Source organism: Prionailurus viverrinus, chromosome C2 (assembly GCF_022837055.1).
Source record: "Prionailurus viverrinus isolate Anna chromosome C2, UM_Priviv_1.0, whole genome shotgun sequence".
NCBI classification, from domain to species: Eukaryota; Metazoa; Chordata; class Mammalia; order Carnivora; family Felidae; genus Prionailurus; species Prionailurus viverrinus.
In genome coordinates, this window is record NC_062569.1 from 104,140,006 (window position 1) to 104,162,354 (window position 22,349).

Here is a 22,349-nt window from a genome sequence, read left to right on the forward strand (position 1 = left end):
ATGTATGATTACAGGCATTTGAATATTACAAAATCCTTAGCAAAATCGATTATTTTTTTATTGATTCACAGGATTTAAATAATTCCTGCTCACTATGAATCTAAGTACTCAGAGATACTCAACTTCTTAACTGCATGAATTACTACTGTAATTAAACTAAGTACTCTTTTTAAACAATATTTTGATGCATGATAAAAATTATTTATCAAAGTTTAATTTTTAATTATATTAATTTAAAATCAGTCAATAATTATATTACCTTGTAATTGGTGTTCTTTAAAATGTCAGCTTCACAAGATCGCTCACAATCTAGATAACTGCAAATGGTCTGCTTCATTATATTACTTTCAGTTGTCTTGATAAAATCATTAAGAAGATCCTAGATTAAAAGGTTTTTTTAATTTTATGAATTATTAGTAACAAGACTGCAACACTTCCAATATTTTACCTTAAATAATATGTCCATTTTATTATCTCCCTTTTTGAAGGCATTGTATGTTTTCTTAAAAAACAGTATAGAACATATTTCCCTCATTCAAAGTAAACAATACATGAAAAGGCCCTAAATTAGAAATACTGGGTTTTTTACTGAACATAAACATGGAGAAAGGAAAAAGTCTTTATTTGAGTCTATACCTCTGTTCATCATCCTAACTCATGGCACGACACCCAGCATGTTCCTGTTAAAAATTACTTGCTCTGATATACATACAGAGAGACAACAAATCACTGGGAGCCCAGGAGGGTCTGCTAGAACTGGTCTCCAGAACACCATATTGGTAGTGGGACTCCTGGAGTGGTGCAATATGCTGCTCGCTGCCATTATGGGCAGAAGTAGCGTACAGAAATATGCTTCCAATGTTGAGTTACAACTTGGAATGAAATTTCCTATTTTAAAAATGCTGATTAAATGTAGATGAAACACATTTCCAGGTCTATGTTAAAAAGGTCCTTTCACCAGGTCCTTAATCCTTATCCCTTAGAGAGACAGTATTACAAGATTTCAAATAGCAGTATTTCTAATATACTGAGAGTATACAACATGACTAATAAGCTTCTATAGACTATTTGATAAATCTAGTCACCATAACATTCTTTTGATGCCATTCAGAATTTTAAATTGATGGCTGATATTGAATAATAAGGATATTTTGACCAAATTAACTAAAACATTTTAGTATCAAGAAGAGAGAGAAAGAAATGAGAGGTGTTTAAGGACCTTTCAGTATGAGGGTGGTATATCCTGTCAGCATAGCCAATGGCCAAATGGAAATGCTAAAAACAACAACAGCAGCAACAAAGGACTCACAGAAAATATATAACTACTGCAGTTTCACAGATCTTAAACTTAGTACTTCAATACTGATCTACTGATACTCCCACCAAATATATGCCACACATGCCTATAGGCATATATACATAACGGATATACGCAGCTAGCTACAGGGGTGTGTATCTCTGTGTTTTCCATCTTCTCTACGCCAGCCCCTTGCCTTCTTTAGAACACTAACTACAATTTGTAACTATTTTATTAGGTTTTTTTCCCTTTTTAATCCTTTTGTTCCTTATTCTTTATTCCTTATCTCTTGCCTCCCATCTTAGGCATTCATTCATTCAACATATTTACAAAATGCCTGTTTTAAGCCAGCTTGCTATGGAAGTTATGTATGTTAATGGTAACAGTAGTAAACTTAGCAGGCTAAGACTTAGCCCTCATAGGACTCACATCAATGTCATCTACCACTATCTATTCAGCTTCAAGCCAGAAATCTTGAACTCAGCCACTGCATAATAGATTCCATCACCTTTTGCATGTAATATATCAACAAGTAACTACTGAGTCTTCTTCCAAAATACATTGCAAATTTTTCCATTTCTATCTCCATTTTTACCACTGGAGCTGCCTAACAGTTAGGCAGCTGTTACCTAGATTATTAACTGTAACAGCTGCCTAACTGCCCCCCTCTTCCCCACCTACTCTGCTCCAAGGTACTCTCTACACAGAAGCAAAAGATGTCAGTTACTTGCTTAAAACTCATCAATGGCTTCCCACTGTACCTAAAACAAAGTGGGGAACCCTTACCAAGGACTGCAAGGTTCTGCAGAACGTGCTGCTGAACCCAGTATATCTAGCCATCTCTTGAAATTCATCTCTAGCCTTGCTCATTATAAAATTTACAGTTTTATCTTTTTCAGTTCCTCAGACTTGCTTGTGAAAGCCACACTATATTCCATTTACCTAGAATTGTTCTTCCCCCAGTCTTCACAGAGCTAGTTCTAGTCTCAATCTGCTGGTTCCAACTTGAGTATCACCTCCCAGAGAGGCCACATATACATACGCATATATACGTACAAATATAGATACATACAGTATACAAGTGTATATGTGCGTGTTCTCCATTTTGTCATTTTATTATAATTTGATTATATCATTCTACTGTTTAAAAGTCTTCAGGGGTTTCACATTAAACTCAAGATAGGGTCTGAACCCCATACTTGGCTTATTAAGGCCTTCCATGATGTGGCTGACTTTTACCTCTGTTATATTATGCATTTATGAAACAAGAGCAGATGGTCATTTAAAAAAAAACCAAAGAACATAATATGTAACAACAACAAAAACTCTTAGTAGATAATAGCTGAAATAGTCATTGAAATTAAAATTTCAACAGAAGGATAGGAACAATGGTAATGTTAAAAAATAACAAGCATTTCAAAGGACACCACCCTGGCTAGGGTGCCAGCATCTCTAAGGGTGCTATATTGCCCCACCAGGATGAGTTTATCTAAGGGGATATATGAGGACGGGAACAACTGGGGCAGGGAAGGCCTCTGGTGGAACTCACCCAGGATAAAGGGGTACAGGTCGCCCTCTAATTGCCCTAAAAAGAAACTAATCATAATGTCTGAGAAGCAAGATTTTCAGTGGGTTGCCAGGCATCAATCTTAACAAATTAAGAACATGCTGGCCTACAGCCAGAACAGGGTCATTGAAGCATTCTGCTGTCAGACATTAAACCTTTATTGGATTTTAAAGAAGTAAGGGAGTGAGGGCTGGTAGAAAGTCCAAAGCAGCTGGAATGGTGGCTGGGTGCCCAAAAAACTCATGGCAGCAAATATTTTTGGAAGCTGTATATAAATATTTTAACATTATAATAACTAATATAATAGCACTAGTGTGCACTGGCTGAATAGCAGCCCTACACAGAAAGCTAAAGCTGAGGAAAATATCCTAGAAAATAGTACAAAAAAATAAAATGTAAGAAATAAGGAAAAAAATAATAAAATCAGAGATTCAGTTCAGGATGTCAAGTATCTGAATAATAAACATTTCAGAAAGAAAAAATGGAAATGAAGAAATTATCAAATAAGTAAATTTTTAGAATGTACCAGAACATTTTCAAAAGATAATCTCAGAACACTAGAGAACACAGAATATCCTAAAAATTCCCAGAAAGAAAAAAACAAAACAGGTTACCAGCAAAAGATTGAGAATCAGAGCATCAGATTTCTGAAAAGTACTATTGGAAGCAAAGAAGGTAACAGAAACACACTGAAAATATAAAGGAAAATAATTTGCACCCTACAATTGGATGCCCAGGCAAGATACAGATAAAGTGTACAAAAAAGAAATTATTTCGAAGACTTGAAAGATCTCAAAAAATTTACCTCCCAATCAAGTACCCTTTTCTAGGAAGCTGCTGAAGGAGCTGTACCACCAAAACAAGGGAGTAAACCTAAAAAGAAAGCTTGAGATCAAAGAAACAGACGATTCTACATAGAAGTGAAGGATATTCCAAGGAATAAAAGAAAAACCTAAGGCACATTTAATAAAAACATATGACTGACTATTGGTAGGATGGGGAAAGGGAAATGTATGTGTAAAGGGGAGGTATAAGAACTAATAAACCCTCCTCATCTGCCATCATGGGTAGTCAAAGATAATATCTACCATGGAGAAATATTCAAAAAGCAGCACATCTTTTCAAAAAATATAGGTAAATATCAAAGAAAAATGTCTAGAGAGTTGGAAGAAGGTTTCTCTAGTTAGGAACTACAATTAAAGCTGATGTACCACAGACTGTTAATGTTTAAGTCTTCTAATATTTGACAAACTACATACATGTATTATTTTGCATGAAATAAAAAAATTCACTAAAAAAAGTTTGAATAACAAAAAATATTTTAAAAGGAGGAGGAAAAAGAGAAAAGTAAGACCAAGTAGGGCCTGCTTTAGGCAAGCAGTGAAGTTCAATGTTAAAAATAATATATAAAATCATTACTAAGTCTAGGTTTAAGGTCATGTGATTATCCTGATAAATGCCAAAAACTGCTTATTCTATTGATTACTGTGAGAGCTACACTAAAATAGTACTCTGAGAGTGGAGAGTTTTCTACCTCTCCTTCTAGTTATATTAGCTTTTGTCCCATACGTCTCGAGGCTCCATTATTAGCTATATACAATTTGACCTCTTACAGCTTACTAGAAAGTTGAATTTTGTATCTTTACAAACATCTGCTTTGAGGAATGCATTTGGCTTTAAAGTCAGCCCAAACATAAAGATCCTGAAAGGTTTACAGTAAAAGTCTGAAAAGATGTATGTCATTCAAACACTAACCAAAAGAAACTCAGTGTAGCTATTTTCATATTAAACAAATTAAAAAGTGACTGTAATATGACTTAAAAGATGGATGAAAGTTACCCCAAAAGTAAAGAATACCCAGAAAGTATGAGGAAATGGAAACCCTCATACTTTGCCTTAAGAATACAAACTGGTACAAACTTTCTAAGAGGATATATGAAGACAAATACCAACATGTTTACAACTGTTTTAAAGACTTCACAATTCCACCTTTAGAAATGTGTCCTATGGGAATTATGTGGGACATGCACAAAGATGACTTTACATAATAATGAAAAACTGGAATGTTTAGGATAAACTGAATATTCAACAGCAGGAAACTGGTTATGCAAATTAAAGCATGATTTTATGATGAACCATGAAAACAAATCATACTGTAGAATAATCTAATTACTGGGAAACTCAGAGTATATATTTCTAAACTATATATCAATGTATATAACATACCAATTTACTAAAAATAAAGGGTACAAGTGTTTATACATGTGTGTCTGGAAAAACATAAATAAAAATACTAGTATTAGTTTCTCCTTTTGAGGAAACATGGATAAATTTTATCTTTCAGTACTTAAACATTTTTCAAATTTTCTGAAATAATTTTTTTTAAGTTTTCTTAGTACTTTTTAAATTTAAATCGGAGTTGCGGCAAGATGGCGGCTTAGGAGGACGCTGGGCTCACCGCACGTCCTGCTGATCACTTAGATTCCATCTACACCTGCCTAAATAACCCAGAAAACCGCCAGAGGATTAGCAGAACAGAGTCGCCGGAGCCAAACGCAGACGAGAGGCCCACGGAAGAGGGTAGGAAGGGCGGCGAGGCGGTGCGCGCTCCACGGACTGGCGGGAGGGAGCCGGGGCGGAGGGGCGGCTCGCCGGCCAAGCAGAGCCCCCGAGTCGGGCTTGCAAAAGCGGAGGGGCCTGACGGACTGTGTTCCCACAACAAGCGTGACTTAGCGTCTGGGAGGTCAGAAATTAACAGCTCTGCTCGGAAAGCGGGAAGGCTGGAGGACAAAGGGAGGGAGAGCTGCTGAGCCCCCTGACAACAGAGCTCAGTTTGGTGGGGAACAAAGGCGCTCGCCAGCGCCATTTCCCCCGCCCATCCCCCAGCCGAAATCCCAAAGGGAACTGGTTCCTGCCAGGGAACTTGCTCGCTCCGCGCAAACACCCAACTCTGCGCTTCTGCGGAGCCAAACCTCCGGCAGCGGATCTGACTCCCTCCCGCTGCCACAGGGCCCCTCCTGAAGTGGATCACCTAAGGAGAAGCGATCTAAGCCTGCCCCTCCTGCCCCCGAGCACCTTGCCTACCCACCCCAGCTAATACGCCAGATCCCCAGCATCACAAGCCTGGCAGGGTGCAAGTAGCCCAGACGAGCCACACCACCCCACAGTGAATCCCGCCCCTAGGAGAGGGGAAGAGAAGGCACACACCAGTCGGACTGTGGCCCCAGCGGTGGGCTGGGGGCAGACATCAGGTCTGACTGCGGCCCCGCCCACCAACTCCAGGTATACACCACAGCACAGGGGAAGTGCCCTGCAGGTCCTCACCACGCCAGGGACTATCCAAAATGACCAAGCGGAAGAACTCCCCTCAGAAGAATCTCCAGGAAATAACAACAGCTAATGAGCTGATCAAAAAGGATTTAAATAATATAACAGAAAGTGAATTTAGAATAATAGTCATAAAATTAATCGCTGGGCTTGAAAACAGTATACAGGACAGCAGAGAATCTCTTGCTACAGAGATCAAGGGACTAAGGAACAGTCACGAGGAGCTGAAAAACGCTTTAAACGAAATGCATAACAAAATGGAAACCACCACAGCTCGGCTTGAAGAGGCAGAGGAGAGAATAGGTGAACTAGAAGATAAAGTTATGGAAAAAGAGGAAGCTGAGAAAAAGAGAGATAAAAAAATCCAGGAGTATGAGGGGAAAATTAGAGAATTAAGTGATACACTAAAAAGAAATAATATACGCATAATTGGTATCCCAGAGGAGGAAGAGAGAGGGAAAGGTGCTGAAGGGGTACTTGAAGAAATCATAGCTGAGAACTTCCCTGAACTGGGGAAGGAAAAAGGCATTGAAATCCAAGAGGCACAGAGAACTCCCTTCAGACGTAACTTGAATCGATCTTCTGCACGACATATCATAGTGAAACTGGCAAAATACAAGGATAAAGAGAAAATTCTGAAAGCAGCAAGGGGTAAACGTGCCCTCACATATAAAGGGAGACCTATAAGACTCGTGACTGATCTCTCTTTTGAAACTTGGCAGGCCAGAAAGAATTGGCAAGAGATTTTCAGGGTGCTAGACAGAAAAAATATGCAGCCAAGAATCCTTTATCCAGCAAGTCTGTCATTTAGAATAGAAGGAGAGATAAAGGTCTTCCCAAACAAACAAAAACTGAAGGAATTTGTCACCACTAAACCAGCCCTACAAGAGATCCTAAGGGGGACCCTGTGAGACAAAGTCCCAGAGACATCACTATAAGCATAAAACATACAGACATCACAATGACTCTAAACCCGTATCTTTCTATAATAACACTGAATGTAAATGGATTAAATGCGCCAACCAAAAGACATAGGGTATCAGAATGGATAAAAAAACAAGACCCATCTATTTGCTGTCTACAAGAGACTCATTTTAGACCTGAGGACACCTTTAGATTGAGAGTGAGGGGATGGAGAACTATTTATCATGCGACTGGAAGCCAAAGGAAAGCTGGAGTAGCCATACTTATATCAGACAAACTAGACTTTAAATTAAAGGCTGTAACAAGAGATGAAGAAGGACATTATATAATAGTTACAGGGTCTATCCATCAGGAAGAGCTAACAATTATCAATGTCTATGCACCGAATACCGGAGCCCCCAAATATATAAAACAATTACTCATAAACATAAGCAACCTTATTGATAAGAATGTGGTAATTGCAGGGGACTTTAATACACCACTTACAGAAATGGATAGATCAACTAGACACACGGTCAATAAAGAAACAAGGGCCCTGAATGAGACATTGGATGAGATGGACTTGACAGATATATTTAGAACTCTGCATCCCAAAGCAACAGAATATACTTTCTTCTCGAGTGCACATGGAACATTCTCCAAGATAGATCATATACTGGGTCACAAAACAGCCCTTCATAAGTTTACAAGAATTGAAATTATACCATGCTTACTTTCAGACCACAATGCCATGAAGCTTGAAATCAACCACAGGAAAAAGTCTGGAAAACCTCCAAAAGCATGGAGGTTAAAGAACACCCTACTAGCGAATGAGTGGGTCAACCAGGCAATTAGAGAAGAAATTAAAAAATATATGGAAACAAACGAAAATGAAAATACAACAATCCAAACGCTTTGGGACGCAGCAAAGGCAGTCCTGAGAGGAAAATACATTGCAATCCAGGCCTATCTCAAGAAACAAGAAAAATCCCAAATACAAAATCTAACAGCACACCTAAAGGAACTAGAAGCAGAACAGCAAAGGCAGCCTAAGCCCAGCAGAAGAAGAGAAATAATAAAGATCAGAGCAGAAATAAACAATATAGAAACTAAAAAAACTGTAGAGCAGATCAACGAAACCAAGAGTTGGTTTTTTGAAAAAATAAACAAAATTGACAAACCTCTAGCCAGGCTTCTCAAAAAGAAAAGGGAGATGACCCAAATAGATAAAATCATGAATGAAAATGGAACTATTACAACCAATCCCTCAGAGATACAAACAATTATCAGGGAATACTATGAAAACTTATATGCCAACAAATTGGACAACCTGGAAGAAATGGACGAATTCCTGAACACCCACACGCTTCCAAAACTCAATCAGGAGGAAATAGAAAGCTTGAACAGACCCATAACCAGCGAAGAAATTGAATCGGTTATCAAAAATCTCCCAACAAATAAGAGTCCAGGACCAGATGGCTTCCCAGGGGAGTTCTACCAGACGTTTAAAGCAGAGATAATACCTATCCTTCTCAAGCTATTCCAAGAAATAGAAAGGGAAGGAAAACTTCCAGACTCATTCTATGAAGCCAGTATTACTTTGATTCCTAAACCAGACAGAGACCCAGTAAAAAAAGAGAACTACAGGCCAATATCCCTGATGAACATGGATGCAAAAATTCTCAATAAGATACTAGCAAATCGAATTCAACGGCATATAAAAAGAATTATTCACCATGATCGAGTGGGATTCATTCCTGGGATGCAGGGCTGGTTCAACATTCGCAAATCAATCAACGTGATACATCACATTAACAAAAAAAGAGAGAAGAACCATATGATCCTGTCAATCGATGCAGAAAAGGCCTTCGACAAAATCCAGCACCCTTTCTTAATAAAAACCCTTGAGAAAGTCGGGATAGAAGGAACATACTTAAAGATCATAAAAGCCATTTATGAAAAGCCCACAGCTAACATCATCCTCAACGGGGAAAAACTGAAAGCTTTTTCCCTGAGATCAGGAACACGACAAGGATGCCCACTCTCACCGCTGCTGTTTAACATAGTGCTGGAAGTTCTAGCATCAGCAATCAGACAACAAAAGGAAATCAAAGGCATCAAAATTGGCAAAGATGAAGTCAAGCTTTCGCTTTTTGCAGATGACATGATATTATACATGGAAAATCCGATAGACTCCACCAAAAGTCTGCTAGAACTGATACAGGAATTCAGCAAAGTTGCAGGCTACAAAATCAATGTACAGAAATCAGTTGCATTCTTATACACTAACAATGAAGCAACAGAAAGACAAATAAAGAAACTGATCCCATTCACAATTGCACCAACAAGCATAAAATACCTAGGAATAAATCTAACCAAAGATGTAAAGGATCTGTATGCTGAAAACTATAGAAAGCTTCTGAAGGAAATTGAAGAAGATTTAAAGAAATGGAAAGACATTCCCTGCTCATGGATTGGAAAAATAAATATTGTCAAAATGTCAATACTACCCAAAGCTATCTACACATTCAATGCAATCCCAATCAAAATTGCACCAGCATTCTTCTCGATACTAGAACAAGCAATCCTAAAATTCATATGGAACCACAAAAGGCCCCGAATAGCCAAAGGAATTTTGAAGAAGAAGACCAAAGCAGGAGGCATCACAATCCCAGACTTTAGCCTCTACTACAAAGCTGTCATCATCAAGACAGCATGGTATTGGCACCAAAACAGACACATAGACCAATGGAATAGAATAGAAACCCCAGAACTAGACCCACAAACGTATGGCCAACTCATCTTTGACAAAGCAGGAAAGAACATCCAATGGAAAAAAGACAGCCTCTTTAACAAATGGTGCTGGGAGAACTGGACAGCAACATGCAGAAGGTTGAAACTAGACCACTTTCTCACACCATTCACAAAAATAAACTCAAAATGGATAAAGGACCTAAATGTGAGACAGGAAACCATCAAAACCTTAGAGGAGAAAGCAGGAAAAGACCTCTCTGACCTCAGCCGTAGCAATCTCTTACTCGACACATCCCCAAAGGCAAGGGAATTAAAAGCAAAAGTGAATTACTGGGACCTTATGAAGATAAAAAGCTTCTGCACAGCAAAGGAAACAACCAACAAAACTAAAAGGCAACCAACGGAATGGGAAAAGATATTTGCAAATGACATATCGGACAAAGGGCTAGTATCCAAAATCTATAAAGAGCTCACCAAACTCCACACCCGAAAAACAAATAACCCAGTGAAGAAATGGGCAGAAAACATGAATAGACACTTCTCTAAAGAAGACATCTGGATGGCCAACAGACACATGAAAAGATGTTCAGCGTCGCTCCTTATCAGGGAAATACAAATCAAAACCACACTCAGGTATCACCTCACGCCAGTCAGAGTGGCCAAAATGAACAAATCAGGAGACTATAGATGCTGGAGAGGATGTGGAGAAACGGGAACCCTCTTGCACTGTTGGTGGGAATGCAAATTGGTGCAGCCGCTCTGGAAAGCAGTGTGGAGGTTCCTCAGAAAATTAAAAATAGACCTACCCTATGACCCAGCAATAGCACTGCTAGGAATTTATCCAAGGGATACAGGAGCACTGATGCATAGGGCCACTTGTACCCCAATGTTCATAGCAGCACTCTCAACAATAGCCAAATTATGGAAAGAGCCTAAATGTCCATCAACTGATGAATGGATAAAGAAATTGTGGTTTATATACACAATGGAATATTACGTGGCAATGAGAAAAAATGAAATATGGCCTTTTGTAGCAACGTGGATGGAACTGGAGAGTGTGATGCTAAGTGAAATAAGCCATACAGAGAAAGACAGATACCATATGGTCTCACTCTTATGTGGATCCTGAGAAACTTCACAGGAACCCATGGGGGAGGGGAAGGAAAAAAAAAAAAAAAGAGGTTAGAAAGGGAGAGAGCCAAAGCATAAGAGACTGTTAAAAACTGAGAACAAACTGAGGGTTGATGGGGGGTGGGAGGGAGGAGAGGGTGGGTGATGGGTATTGAGGAGGGCACCTTTTGGGATGAGCACTGGGTGTTGTATGGAAACCAATTTGTCAATAAATTTCAGAAAAAAAAATAAAAATAAAAAAAAAAATAAAAAAAATAAAAAAAAAAAAAAAAAAAAAAAAAAAGAAACCAACATCTGGACAATGGATATACCTGTTGCTACCAGGGTGTTGTTTCTCTTAGGCCCTCTAAGCTGTCAGGGAAAACACATGTGTGTGTACTAATCTGTGTATAGTAAGCCAAAAACGCGCTGCCCCCTCCCTCTCCAAAACCCCTTGAGCCTGTGAATGTAAATCATTTGGAAAAATTGTCTTTGCAATTGTGATTAAGACTCTTGAGATGAGGAGATAATCTTGGATCATCTGGGTGGGCCCTACATGCCACCAAATGCCTCCTTATAAAAGAGACACAAAGAGGAGGAAGTGAAGAGACATCACAGAGGCAGAGATCAGAGTGATGCAGAAATACACCAGGGGATGCCCAAAGTCACCAGAATCTGGAAGAGGCAAGGAATGGACTCTCCCCTAGACTCTCGAGAAAGGGTACAGCCCTGCTGACACATTGACTTTGGACCTCTAGCCTCCTGAACTGTGAAAGAATAGATTTGACCTGTTTCAAGCCATTCAGTTATGGTAATTTGTTACAGCAGCTACAGCAAACTAAAACACCTTGTATATGCACATACATAAATATCTCTCTGTATGATCACCTGTATCTATTTCATGTTAAACCTGAGTTCTTCCTGATGTCGCCAACTCTAAATTGTTACCATATGGGCCATTCTAACCTCCTATCCTGATCTGTCAGCTCCTACTTCAATAGTGGGAAACCTGGCTCCCACATCTCTCTTCAATTTACTTAACTGTTCAAGTCCAGTATACATGTACGGTATCAGCCTTCCTATCCCATTAAAGGAAACAATGTTATCAAATGGAAAAAAAAAAAAAAAAATAAATAAATAAATAAATAAATTTAAATCAACAACAAAATAACAGTAAGTATAATTAGAAAAAAAAGTAAGTTAATTAACTACCACATTTAGCTATAGCCCCATGAAGTACCGGACCTGCATAGCTTTTAATCTTCTTGTTTCTAAATAACAAATCTTATTTGCTAACACAGCTACCTCACTTCTATGTGTTGAATCATACATTCTGCACAAAGTAATGGGATTAATGTTGTTTCTTATACAAAAAGCTAATTTCCAATAAAAGAACATGCTGCTATAGAATACGACAAAATTAGCACAGACCACACTTCATCAAAGAGGATTCTGATTAGTCACAGATGAAATGCTGTTCTTAATTTCTTACTTTAAAAGTTGTAGGTAAATCTTCATCTTCTGCAGGATCTATGTCAAACCAATGATCATTTGTATCTCCTATTTCTTGTAAGCTTTTATGAAATTCTAGCAGTCCTCCATTATATCTGTAAGGCATTTATTTTAAAATAAGGTTATTTGAATGGGACTTTAACTAGATAGTTTACCAATAAGACAATGAGCAACTCTTTTTTTTTTTTTTTTTTTTTTTTTTTTGGTGGTAAGTAGGGTGATGATAACCTCTGGCATGCTATAGAAATACAAATACTAGGACTCTCACCTGTGGTAGATTGGGATGAAATACAGGTGGAAGGGGAGGCAATAGATTATGTAGTAGCTCAAGCTTGAACAGTATGGGGGCCTTGGTAATTAAAGGGATTGTAGAGTTGGTTGGCTTTTGTCTACTGTCTTGGAAGCCTTGAAGAAAGAGAATGACAGTCACAGGTCAGCCAACTATTGACTCAGGGCACACTGTGAAAGACAGAGGACTCTATGGCAGCATTTAAAGAGACTCTCTCCTGCAGCCATAAAGATAATATGTGCTGAAAATCAGGCCAGATTTAGTCACAAGGTGAAACAAACTGCAAAAGAGACCAAGTGTACCTCCTTGACAGGACTATTACCAATTCAGGACACCCTGTGAAAGCTAAAAGGCCTCTACGGTAACATTTAAAGAACCCTTACCAACTCTAATAAGGGCAAACTGTGCTGAAAATGAGGCCCAGTATTTAATCATAAGGTTAAAACAGCAGCAAAAACTAAAAACACTGCCTCAGTGGATTATGCTAAAATCAGGGCTCTGATCAGGGAGAAAGTAGACCCTGAGGTCTGAAATGGAGACATTTAAGTAAAACCCTTAAATTGCCTTCAACCCTCTGGCTGACAAGGAGTATCAGAATCCCTTTACTGACCAAGTATCATCTGAGGTTCATATCTCAAAAGATGATGCCCTTCCTTCTCAAGATCCTCTCCCATCTGTGCTTACTGCCATAGAGCAATAACTCTAGGGTCAGGTATAAACAGAGCCCATGTAAGAAAACAGAGTTTCTGCCCTGAAAGAAAAAGCTTATTCAGCCTAAGAATTGCAGAACTTGACCAGTATGTACTGGCAGAAACATATGTGGGAGTGGATCTTAAGAGTGTTGACCCAATAGACAAATATACAACTGGATAGAGAAGTGTATGTTGATATGGGAGGACTCTTCCACAATTCAAGATTTACTTTCCTAGCTAGGACACCTGAGACATCATGCTGCTGAGAAGGCTACTTGAAGCTTGGATCCAACATTGACCTATAGTAATTAAGGTGGAAATGCAGGAAATTTGAAGGCAGAGTATTAAAGAAAGTTCAAGGAGGTAAGGATATTATAATGGACTTACTACCGAAGACCAGAGAAGCCACCACTAAACACAGTTCCCTGGAAAGGCACAGAGGACACTCTAACTATTAAAGCAGTGTTTTCAGGCAGTTCAGTGGTGGTTGTTCTCTATAGGCCAGGGATGAAAGTCAATGATGCTGTCATGTGACTGGGGTTTCTAGTTATCTGTGATATGGAAAGCAGATTCTCTCCAACACCCATCAGTAAAGAGACTAAAGAATAGTTCACACATCTGGGGGAAGGACAGCAATATACATTCTCTGTCTTGTCTCACAGCTATGAGAATTCTCTCTACAATATAAAGAGATTTTGATCATCCTAAAATTCTGCAAAACATCACACCAGTCCACTATATTGATGACATCATGTCAGTAAATGGGAAGCAGGAAGTCTTCTGGGTACCCCAGTGAAAAACAAGCATGCCAGAGAATAGACGATAAACCTTACAAAAGAATCAGGTAACTACCACAGAGATGACTCTTCTAGGAATCCCATGGTTGGACACAGCAGTAATACTGCATAAGGATTTAAACTGCCTAATTCATCTTTCAAATCTCAAACATTATTTCCTCAAGAAGACTTCTGATTCCCATAACTAGACTGGGGGCCCAGTAAAAACTTTAATTATTCACTGTATTTTCCTTCATAGCTCTTTATTATATTTCCAAATTAATTAGTTGTATAACTGATTATTTAAGGTCTACAAGATTCACTATAATGTCAGTTACATGAAGATAGGAACTGTTTTGCACATCATTGTATCCCCAATGCTATCTAGAGATGCTAGCACAGTCTCTAGAATATGATACATTCTTAGCAAATAAAATTAATGAATTATGCTACAAATGGCTAAGGGTACAAATAAGGAAACAATCCATATCGGTTCCCCCATACAATTTCACTAAACATATAATCCCCAATGTTCCCCAAACATAGCATCTGGACTCTTTCAATGCTTTAAAAGCTCATTTATACCTTAAACACCTATTCAACTGGTGATAGTATTAATAACTACAACCAGCATTTATTTATTAAGCCTACCATTTTTGTGTTCTTAGCACTAATTTTTTTTAAAGTTTATTTATTTATTTTGAAAGAGAGAGAGAGAGAGAAAGAGAGTGAGAGAGAGAGAGAGAGAAAGTGAGAGAGAGAATCCCAAGCAGGCTCCATGCGGTTACCATGGAGCCCAATGCAGGGCTTGATCTCACAAACTGTGAAATCATAACCTGATCTGAAATCAAGAATCTAACGCTTAACCGACTGAGCCACCCAGATGCCCGAGCACTTAATCATTTGCAACATCCCTATAAGGTTGGCACTATTATTAGTTCCATTTTATAGATAAAAAACATAAGGCTGAAAAAAAAAAAAAAGATAAGGCTGAGCAACACTACATTCCTTAGAGTCATTGATTAGATACATAGTAGAAAATGGATTTAAACCCAGTTCTGTCAGATTCCAAAGCCTATGGTCCCTAATGTCTTTGCTACACTGACTTTTACTGCCATGATCTGTTAGATTTGATATTTAATATTCTCAAATACATTAAAGAAATTATTTCTATAGGAACAGGTGAAGAAGACCCAGAAGTGCACAAATGTCATCATACCTAGTATGTGCAAAAACTATCCATGTCACAATGCTAAAAGTTGAAAGACAAGATTTACCCATTTATTAAAACCCTTACCTCTTCTGGGCACATCGAAGCAAACCACGTCCAAAATAAACTAAAGACATAAAGTTTTCACAAATTTCATTTTCTTGGATCACCATCTTCATCACTAGAAATTTATTCTCTGCTTCTGTATAATCCTGTAGTAACATAAAACTAGGTTTGGCTGATGTAAAAAGCATTTTTTTTTCTATTACAAGAATTATTTTCTAAACTGGAGAAATTAGGGCAGCTTTAATATTGATCCAGTCATGCAGTCATTTATTCACATCTCTAATCCTAGCATCTCTGTATGTGATCATATAGATAATATACTCAGTGATTAAAATACCTATTCACAAAAGAACTTAAGATCTTCCCTAGCCAACATTTCAAAATGAACATTTAGAGAATTTCTTTTTTTTTAATATATGAAATTTATTGTCAAATTGGTTTCCATACAACACCCAGTACTCATCCCAAAAGATGCCCTCTTCAATGCCCATCACCTACCCTTCCCTCCCTCCCACCCCCCCATCAACCCTCAGTTTGTTCTCAGTTTTTAAGAGTTAGAGAATTTCTAAAATCAACATTTTGTTAAAATCAAGTCATCGTATGTGAAAACACTTACAATGGGCAATAATACATACTACATACCTCTTTCTTTCCTCTTTCAGTGAGTGCTACTCCATACAAAAATAATAATGTCAGATAATAACCAATATTAATCTGATGTGCCTAAAAAGAAAAAAAATTAATTGGTTCTTTAGACGAAAATAGTTTTTAGTATAGTAAGTTTAATTAAATATCCTAGGCTACTCAGTAATTATTAAAGAGTAAAAATTATCATATTATCGATCATCTAATAAGAGAAATAGCAAATACACTAGATGTATTTGATAATTCAACCCTGAAGAAGAAAGAGGATAATTGATAATCTCAAAATAAAACACTAGAGTGTGATTAAAGAAAATGAAAGCCATCAGGATTTATTGTCTCCTTCCCCCTCCTGCCCCCACATGCTACAAATGGCTAAGGATCTCCATACAGATGTAGCAGTGAGTACAACTACATTCTGAGTCCCTGAAGTCCTTCAAAACAGGAGGGTGGTCTTAGAGACTCCGGACACAACACCCACTGTACCAACGCCAACTTCCTGGTTTTGATAATATATACTGTTATGTAACATCTAACTATTGGGGAAAACTGAATGAAAGGTATTCAAAAACCTTTCTGCACTTCTGTATTGTACAGCTATATTTTTGCAACTTCTGTGCATCTAAAGTTACCTCAAATAAAAAGTTTAAACATTGTCCATGGAGAACGATATTGTACATTCTGTTCGTAAGCTCTCTATTGACTTAAGATCATAACCCTGTCTTTTGTCACATTAGCTTTTTACAAGACTGTCCCATAAACAAGATCTTTTGCAGGTACATAGGGATGATAAGCATCTGCAGGACAGAAGTCTTTTTCTTTACTGATCTAACTGTATTCTCTTACTTAGCATATTTCTCATGGCCAACAGTACACATTTATGAGGTAACTGGCTAGTGTTAGAATTTGGCTTCAAATTAATCTCAGGGCAAATAGACGTGCATGTTTGCGCTCAATGGACCAAGTGAGTTTGTGTTCACACACCGGTTTCCATCTTAAAATTTCCATTTCTGCAGAGGAGGTAAAATGCAGTTCAGAGAATGGACTCTAAAGCCAAGACTACATGGATTTGTATCCTGACTCTACTACTTACTACCTGCTGAATTAAGCAAGTTGTTTAACCTCTTTGCTTCAGTTTCTAATCTATAAAATGGGAATAATGGTGGAGGGATGGTGGTTATGAAGAGCAAATGAGCTAATCCTTACAAAAAGTGCTTAGAACAGTGTCTGTCATATAGCAAACACTAAATAAGTGTAAGCTATTATTTTATAACTTTAAAAAAATTGGTTTCACGAATAAATACAACAGAGCCTATGGCTCACACAAGTCTAAAAAGAACATTTTGAGAACAGGATAAGATGTGGAATTGTGGTAATGCTATAATCATAAATAAAAGGTAAAGAACTCAGGAATTTACAGATGTAAGTGGTAGGTTTCTGACCTACATGACTCTGCCCTTCCCTTCCTACGATCCCCGCCACTATTAGCAGGGATTATTCTAAGTACTGGAACTCAATGGATATAGAGATATTATTGGCAACTGTCCCCTGCCCTCACCCCACTGCCACCTCCTACCAAGTTGCTCCACCTATCCTTGGTGGCCTTGGTAGCCTTGAGGAACAGTGAGAGCTATAGGATACAGCAGTAGGCTGCTCTGATCATGACGATTCCAATTCTGCTCAACAATGCTACCAGGAAAGGGATCTCTTCCATTTCTTAATGTAAGACTCATCATTGAAATAATGCCTAAGTACAGTAGGCTAAGCAATCAGCATCTGTTAATGCTCATTTATTTCACTTCCTGGCAACCTGGTCAGTGGGAGAAACAGCACATCTTCAGCATCCCAGAAGTTCTTGCTGAATACTTGTTAATACAAACTCCATTTTGTTGGCTCTTTTGACTCCATGTACAATTCCTTTAGGGTGGTATGTATCACCACTTAGAACCCCCATCCCGAGAGTCCTAAATAAAGATGATTTCTCCACATCTTTATAATATGGGATTTGGTGTCTTTGGGTACCTTGGTTGGTACCTGGGTGGTCCTTTCTTGACAGTAACTCTAATCCATCTTCTACATATGTACAAAATTTAGTTTACTGATCCAAATTATTCAAGCAACTGATTTTTCCTTTTACTGTCCTATACTATTGGTTCTGATTTTTTTTTTAAGGTTTATTCATTTTTCAGAGACAGAGAGAGAGAGAGTGTGTGAGCAGGGCATGGGGAGAGAGGGAGACACAGAATCTGAAACAGGCTCCAGGCTCTGAGCTGTCAGCACAGAGCCTGACGCAGGGCCTGAACTCACAGACGGCGAGATCATGACCTGCACTAAAGTCGGACACTTAACAGAGTGAGCCACCCAGGTGCCCCATACTGGTTCTGATTTTTGATGCCAGGTTTATTCTTCCTCAGATTTTCTATTTACTTCTAACATACAAATATATCTTGTTAATTTTATCTCTCATGAGTACTCAATAACAGATGACAGAAGTTCCAATTTTTACAAATATAGTTCCAGAAGAGGAGCTGATTAATAACTAGGAGGAAAGCAAGTAGCAGTTTCTCAAGTTTATAACTATTTCAATTGGGAAAGTCCAATTTTACTATTTATCGAAGTTTCTCTTTATTGAAGATGAACAATTTTATGGTAAGGAAGGGACTAGATTAGGCTTATTATGGACATGCAGTCATCAAAAAGTACAAGACACAGGAAGGAAATAAATTTATGCATACTTTTTCTCTAGAGGTAAAAGGAAAATACAAACTGGTCTACACCTTAAAACAAGCATGCATTGGCTACCCTCTCATTGAGAAATGTTGTCCAAACCCATTATTTCAAACTTTCAAAAGAAAACACTTACAGTATAATTAGTAGCCTGAACATTCCTAAGTGCTGCTTCCAGTTGTGTTATCAAGAAACGTAAAGTTAAAACAGGAACAATTTCCTCCCCATTCTGACTGTTAGCTGCAACTTCTCTCTGTGGAAAATAATTTGGTACAAAATTTAAGTTAAAGCAAATATCTACACTTATTTTTATTATACAAATAAAACATGCTCGTTGTAGAAAATCTGGAGAGGACTTAAAGAAAAAATCCACACCAGCGAGATACAATTGTTTCCTTGTTTATTTTTCAGTCTGACAAATCTTCTCTGTAACTATTTCCTCAAAACACTTAAAAAGCATTCCTAAGCCTGCTGAGGGGTTGGCCACAACCACTTCTATTAGTAATCCCAGTTTATTCTCATACCTTCTATCCTCTAAGCATCGCTAAAATCTTCCTTCCAGCCCTGACCCTGCAGTAAGCAGGAATGCTTGGCATTAATACCAACACGAGGGCAAGGCATCTTAAGCTACGATCTGATTGGAACCAAGCTAATATATGACTTATATCACAGTTTGTTACTGCCATGGATGAAATGAAAAGGAGGACTGTGTGTTATCTTTGCATCCATTTCCCAAGCCTTGTACCTACAAGTGCTTGGCTTAAATTCCATTATCTGTTTAATGATATATTATCTGTGTGGAAAATTTAACCTACACTTTCTTAACTTGGTTTCTAGTATATGATACTGCTCCGTTTTTCTCCTAGATAACTAGAGACTTTATTTCCGTCTCTCTAGCACTCAATTTAATGAACGTCTTCCCCATCATCACATACATTCCCTAAAGTAATCCACTGTCATGTTTGTAAGTAGCGTCTACATACTGACAGTTTGCAAGTTTATATTTCCAGCTCAGAACCATCCCCTTAATTCCAGACTCATATATCCAACCAGTCACTCAACACTAGCTCTTGAATTTGAGTAGGCATATAAAACCTAACACTGAAGTTCCACCTCCTTTAGAACTAAAAAAGCTGGAAAAAATGTAAAAGCCATTTTTTGAAAGCAACAGAAAGCTATGAAGGCATTGAAAATCTCTGGAGCCAACATTCAGACATGAGACTGACTTTTGGAGCCACTTTTCTCCATAAGGCAATTGACATTTTCAGTTGTGGCTAACATGTTAGGCGTAGCTTTTAGCCAACTTACAAAGCTGGGGGAAAAAACAGAGTGTATGACCTATCAAGGATGAGGGACCCTGGTAAACACCTCATCCTTTGGTGCAGACCCTGAAGAAATATACCCTTAAAGTAAGAGTGTCTGTTTTTGTTCCAGTTTGAATTTAAGTAGTTTATTTGGGAGGTTCAGAGAACAATGGTGGAGAATAGAGATGTGATGCAGGGAAGGAAAAACAAGCTTTAAATTAATGGGTGAGTTATTAAGTTAGTTACCCACAGTGGGAAGCTGGGGTTAATAGAACAGAGAGACTCTGTAAACCAGTGAAAAATACAAGCTGCAGTATTATTCAACTCAAGGGGAGAGAAAACTGGAATATTCGCAGAACTCCCAAGGCTTATTGAGTGGTGATGGGGTGACATAAGAATATTAATTCCTTGGGATTTCTGAACTGCCATGAGTACAGCCTTCTGTAGTTTCAGGGGGGAAAAAAAAAAAAAACCTTGAGGCATAGACACATGGAAAACTGGAGATTGTCCAGAGCATACTGAAATAAGAGCCCAAGGGGCCAGGAGTTATGTGCAGGACACTCACAGTATCTACTACAAAAGGTAAAACATAAATAGACCCTTCTTCACAGAACAGAAGCTTGGAAACATCTCAATCCCTAGTTGAATGAAGTGATCTGCCAGAAAAGCACAAAGAAGCATTACTAAGGGAAGATTTTGTCCAGTTTTGCTAGTACTTCTCAAAGCAAGGTTGCTCTAAATCAACTCTAGCAGCCACTGCAGGTAGGAGAATTCTCTATCTTCCTTTAGATGACTGTGGAATTAGTTTTGATGTTTTCATGTTCATTCATGATTTAAGTTATTTTTGCCTTTTTCTTAAGATTTTTAGCAGGGGGCTATCAATTTTACTGATCTTTAAAAGAAAACCAAGTTTTGGCTTTATTGACTTTCTTTTTTTTATTCTATTTCAATAAACTTAGATATCTTTATTACTTCCTTCTTTTGACTTTGTTTTTAATTTACCGTTCTTCTATTAATCTCCTGAATTTTATGTTTAGATGACTGATATTCAACCTTGCTTCATTTTCTAATACATGTATTTCAAATTATAAGTATTCCTTGAAATACATATTTTACTTATAACACAAGTTTTGATATACATTTTTTATTCAGTTCAAAAATTTACCTAATTTCCATTGTGATTTCTGACCCATGGGTTACTCTTAAGAACAACGATTTTTTAATCTTTCTGTATTGATTTATAAGTGAATTGTACAGTAGTTTGAGAATATGCTCTATATATTGTGATTCTTTGATGAGACTTGCTTTGTGACTAACACATGGTCAATTTTTGTAAATGCACTTAAAAAGTATGTATATTCTGCCACTGTTGGGTATCGTGTTTCATGTTTTGTGTGTGTGTGTGTGTGTGTGTGTGTGTGTGTGTGTGTGTCAATTAGATCAACTTTGCTATCATTCTACCTATTTTGTGTCCATGTTCTATCAGTTATTAAGAGAGTCATGTTAAAATCTACTGGGATTATTAATTTTTCCAGTTCCCATTCAATATTATCAATTTACTCACCTTCTCATATGTAACAGTTCTGTATGTATTTGAGTCTGCTTCTGGAATTTCTCTTCTATTTTCTAGACTTGTCCACTGAATCAGGAGCAAGTAATACAATGTTGTACTTATGAGAGCTTCACATTAAGTTTCAATATCTAAGTGGGCAAATTCCCTGCCTGTCTCCCCTACACTTTTCTAATTTTCTTGGCTATTTTTCCTTTTATTTCCCATCTGAACTTTAGAATTAGCTTTCAGTAATAACAAAACCAAAAACAACATACTTTGTCATTTTTATTGGAATTATGTGAGATACAGACAGCTTTATCACATTGTGTCTTCTTACATGTATTGCTTTTCATTTGGTCTTTTTTTCTTACCTTTATTAGAATTTTATAAATCCCTAGTTTTAATATAAAGTATTGATTTCTAAACTTAATGTGAAAAAAATCAATGTGTAGATACTTGCTAAAATGCAGATTCCCAGACCTACCCCCAGAGATTGTGATTCTTTAGGACTTTAGTATGGGGTTCAGATAGTCTCATGTAGGTGGTACAGGAAAAATTTTGAGAAATATTAGTTTATATCTTATATATTTCTTGAGTGTTTTCCTAGGTATTTTCCCTTTT

At 37.7% G+C, this 22,349-nt stretch overlaps 1 protein-coding gene across 10 annotated transcripts in view; it reads right to left on the minus strand.

Moving 5' to 3' along the window:
- DZIP3 (DAZ interacting zinc finger protein 3) overlaps positions 1-22,349 on the minus strand; it is a 138,519-nt gene that overhangs the window by 93,614 nt on the left and 22,556 nt on the right. For all 10 annotated transcript variants that reach the window (XM_047874673.1, XM_047874676.1, XM_047874672.1 and 7 more), the window contains 5 exons: positions 19,009-19,125; positions 16,146-16,226; positions 15,525-15,649; positions 12,451-12,565; positions 260-379 (listed from right to left, as the gene is read on the minus strand). In XM_047874673.1, the coding sequence (XP_047730629.1) occupies positions 260-379; positions 12,451-12,565; positions 15,525-15,649; positions 16,146-16,226; positions 19,009-19,125 (558 nt within the window). The remainder of the gene's footprint in view (positions 1-259; positions 380-12,450; positions 12,566-15,524; positions 15,650-16,145; positions 16,227-19,008; positions 19,126-22,349) is intronic.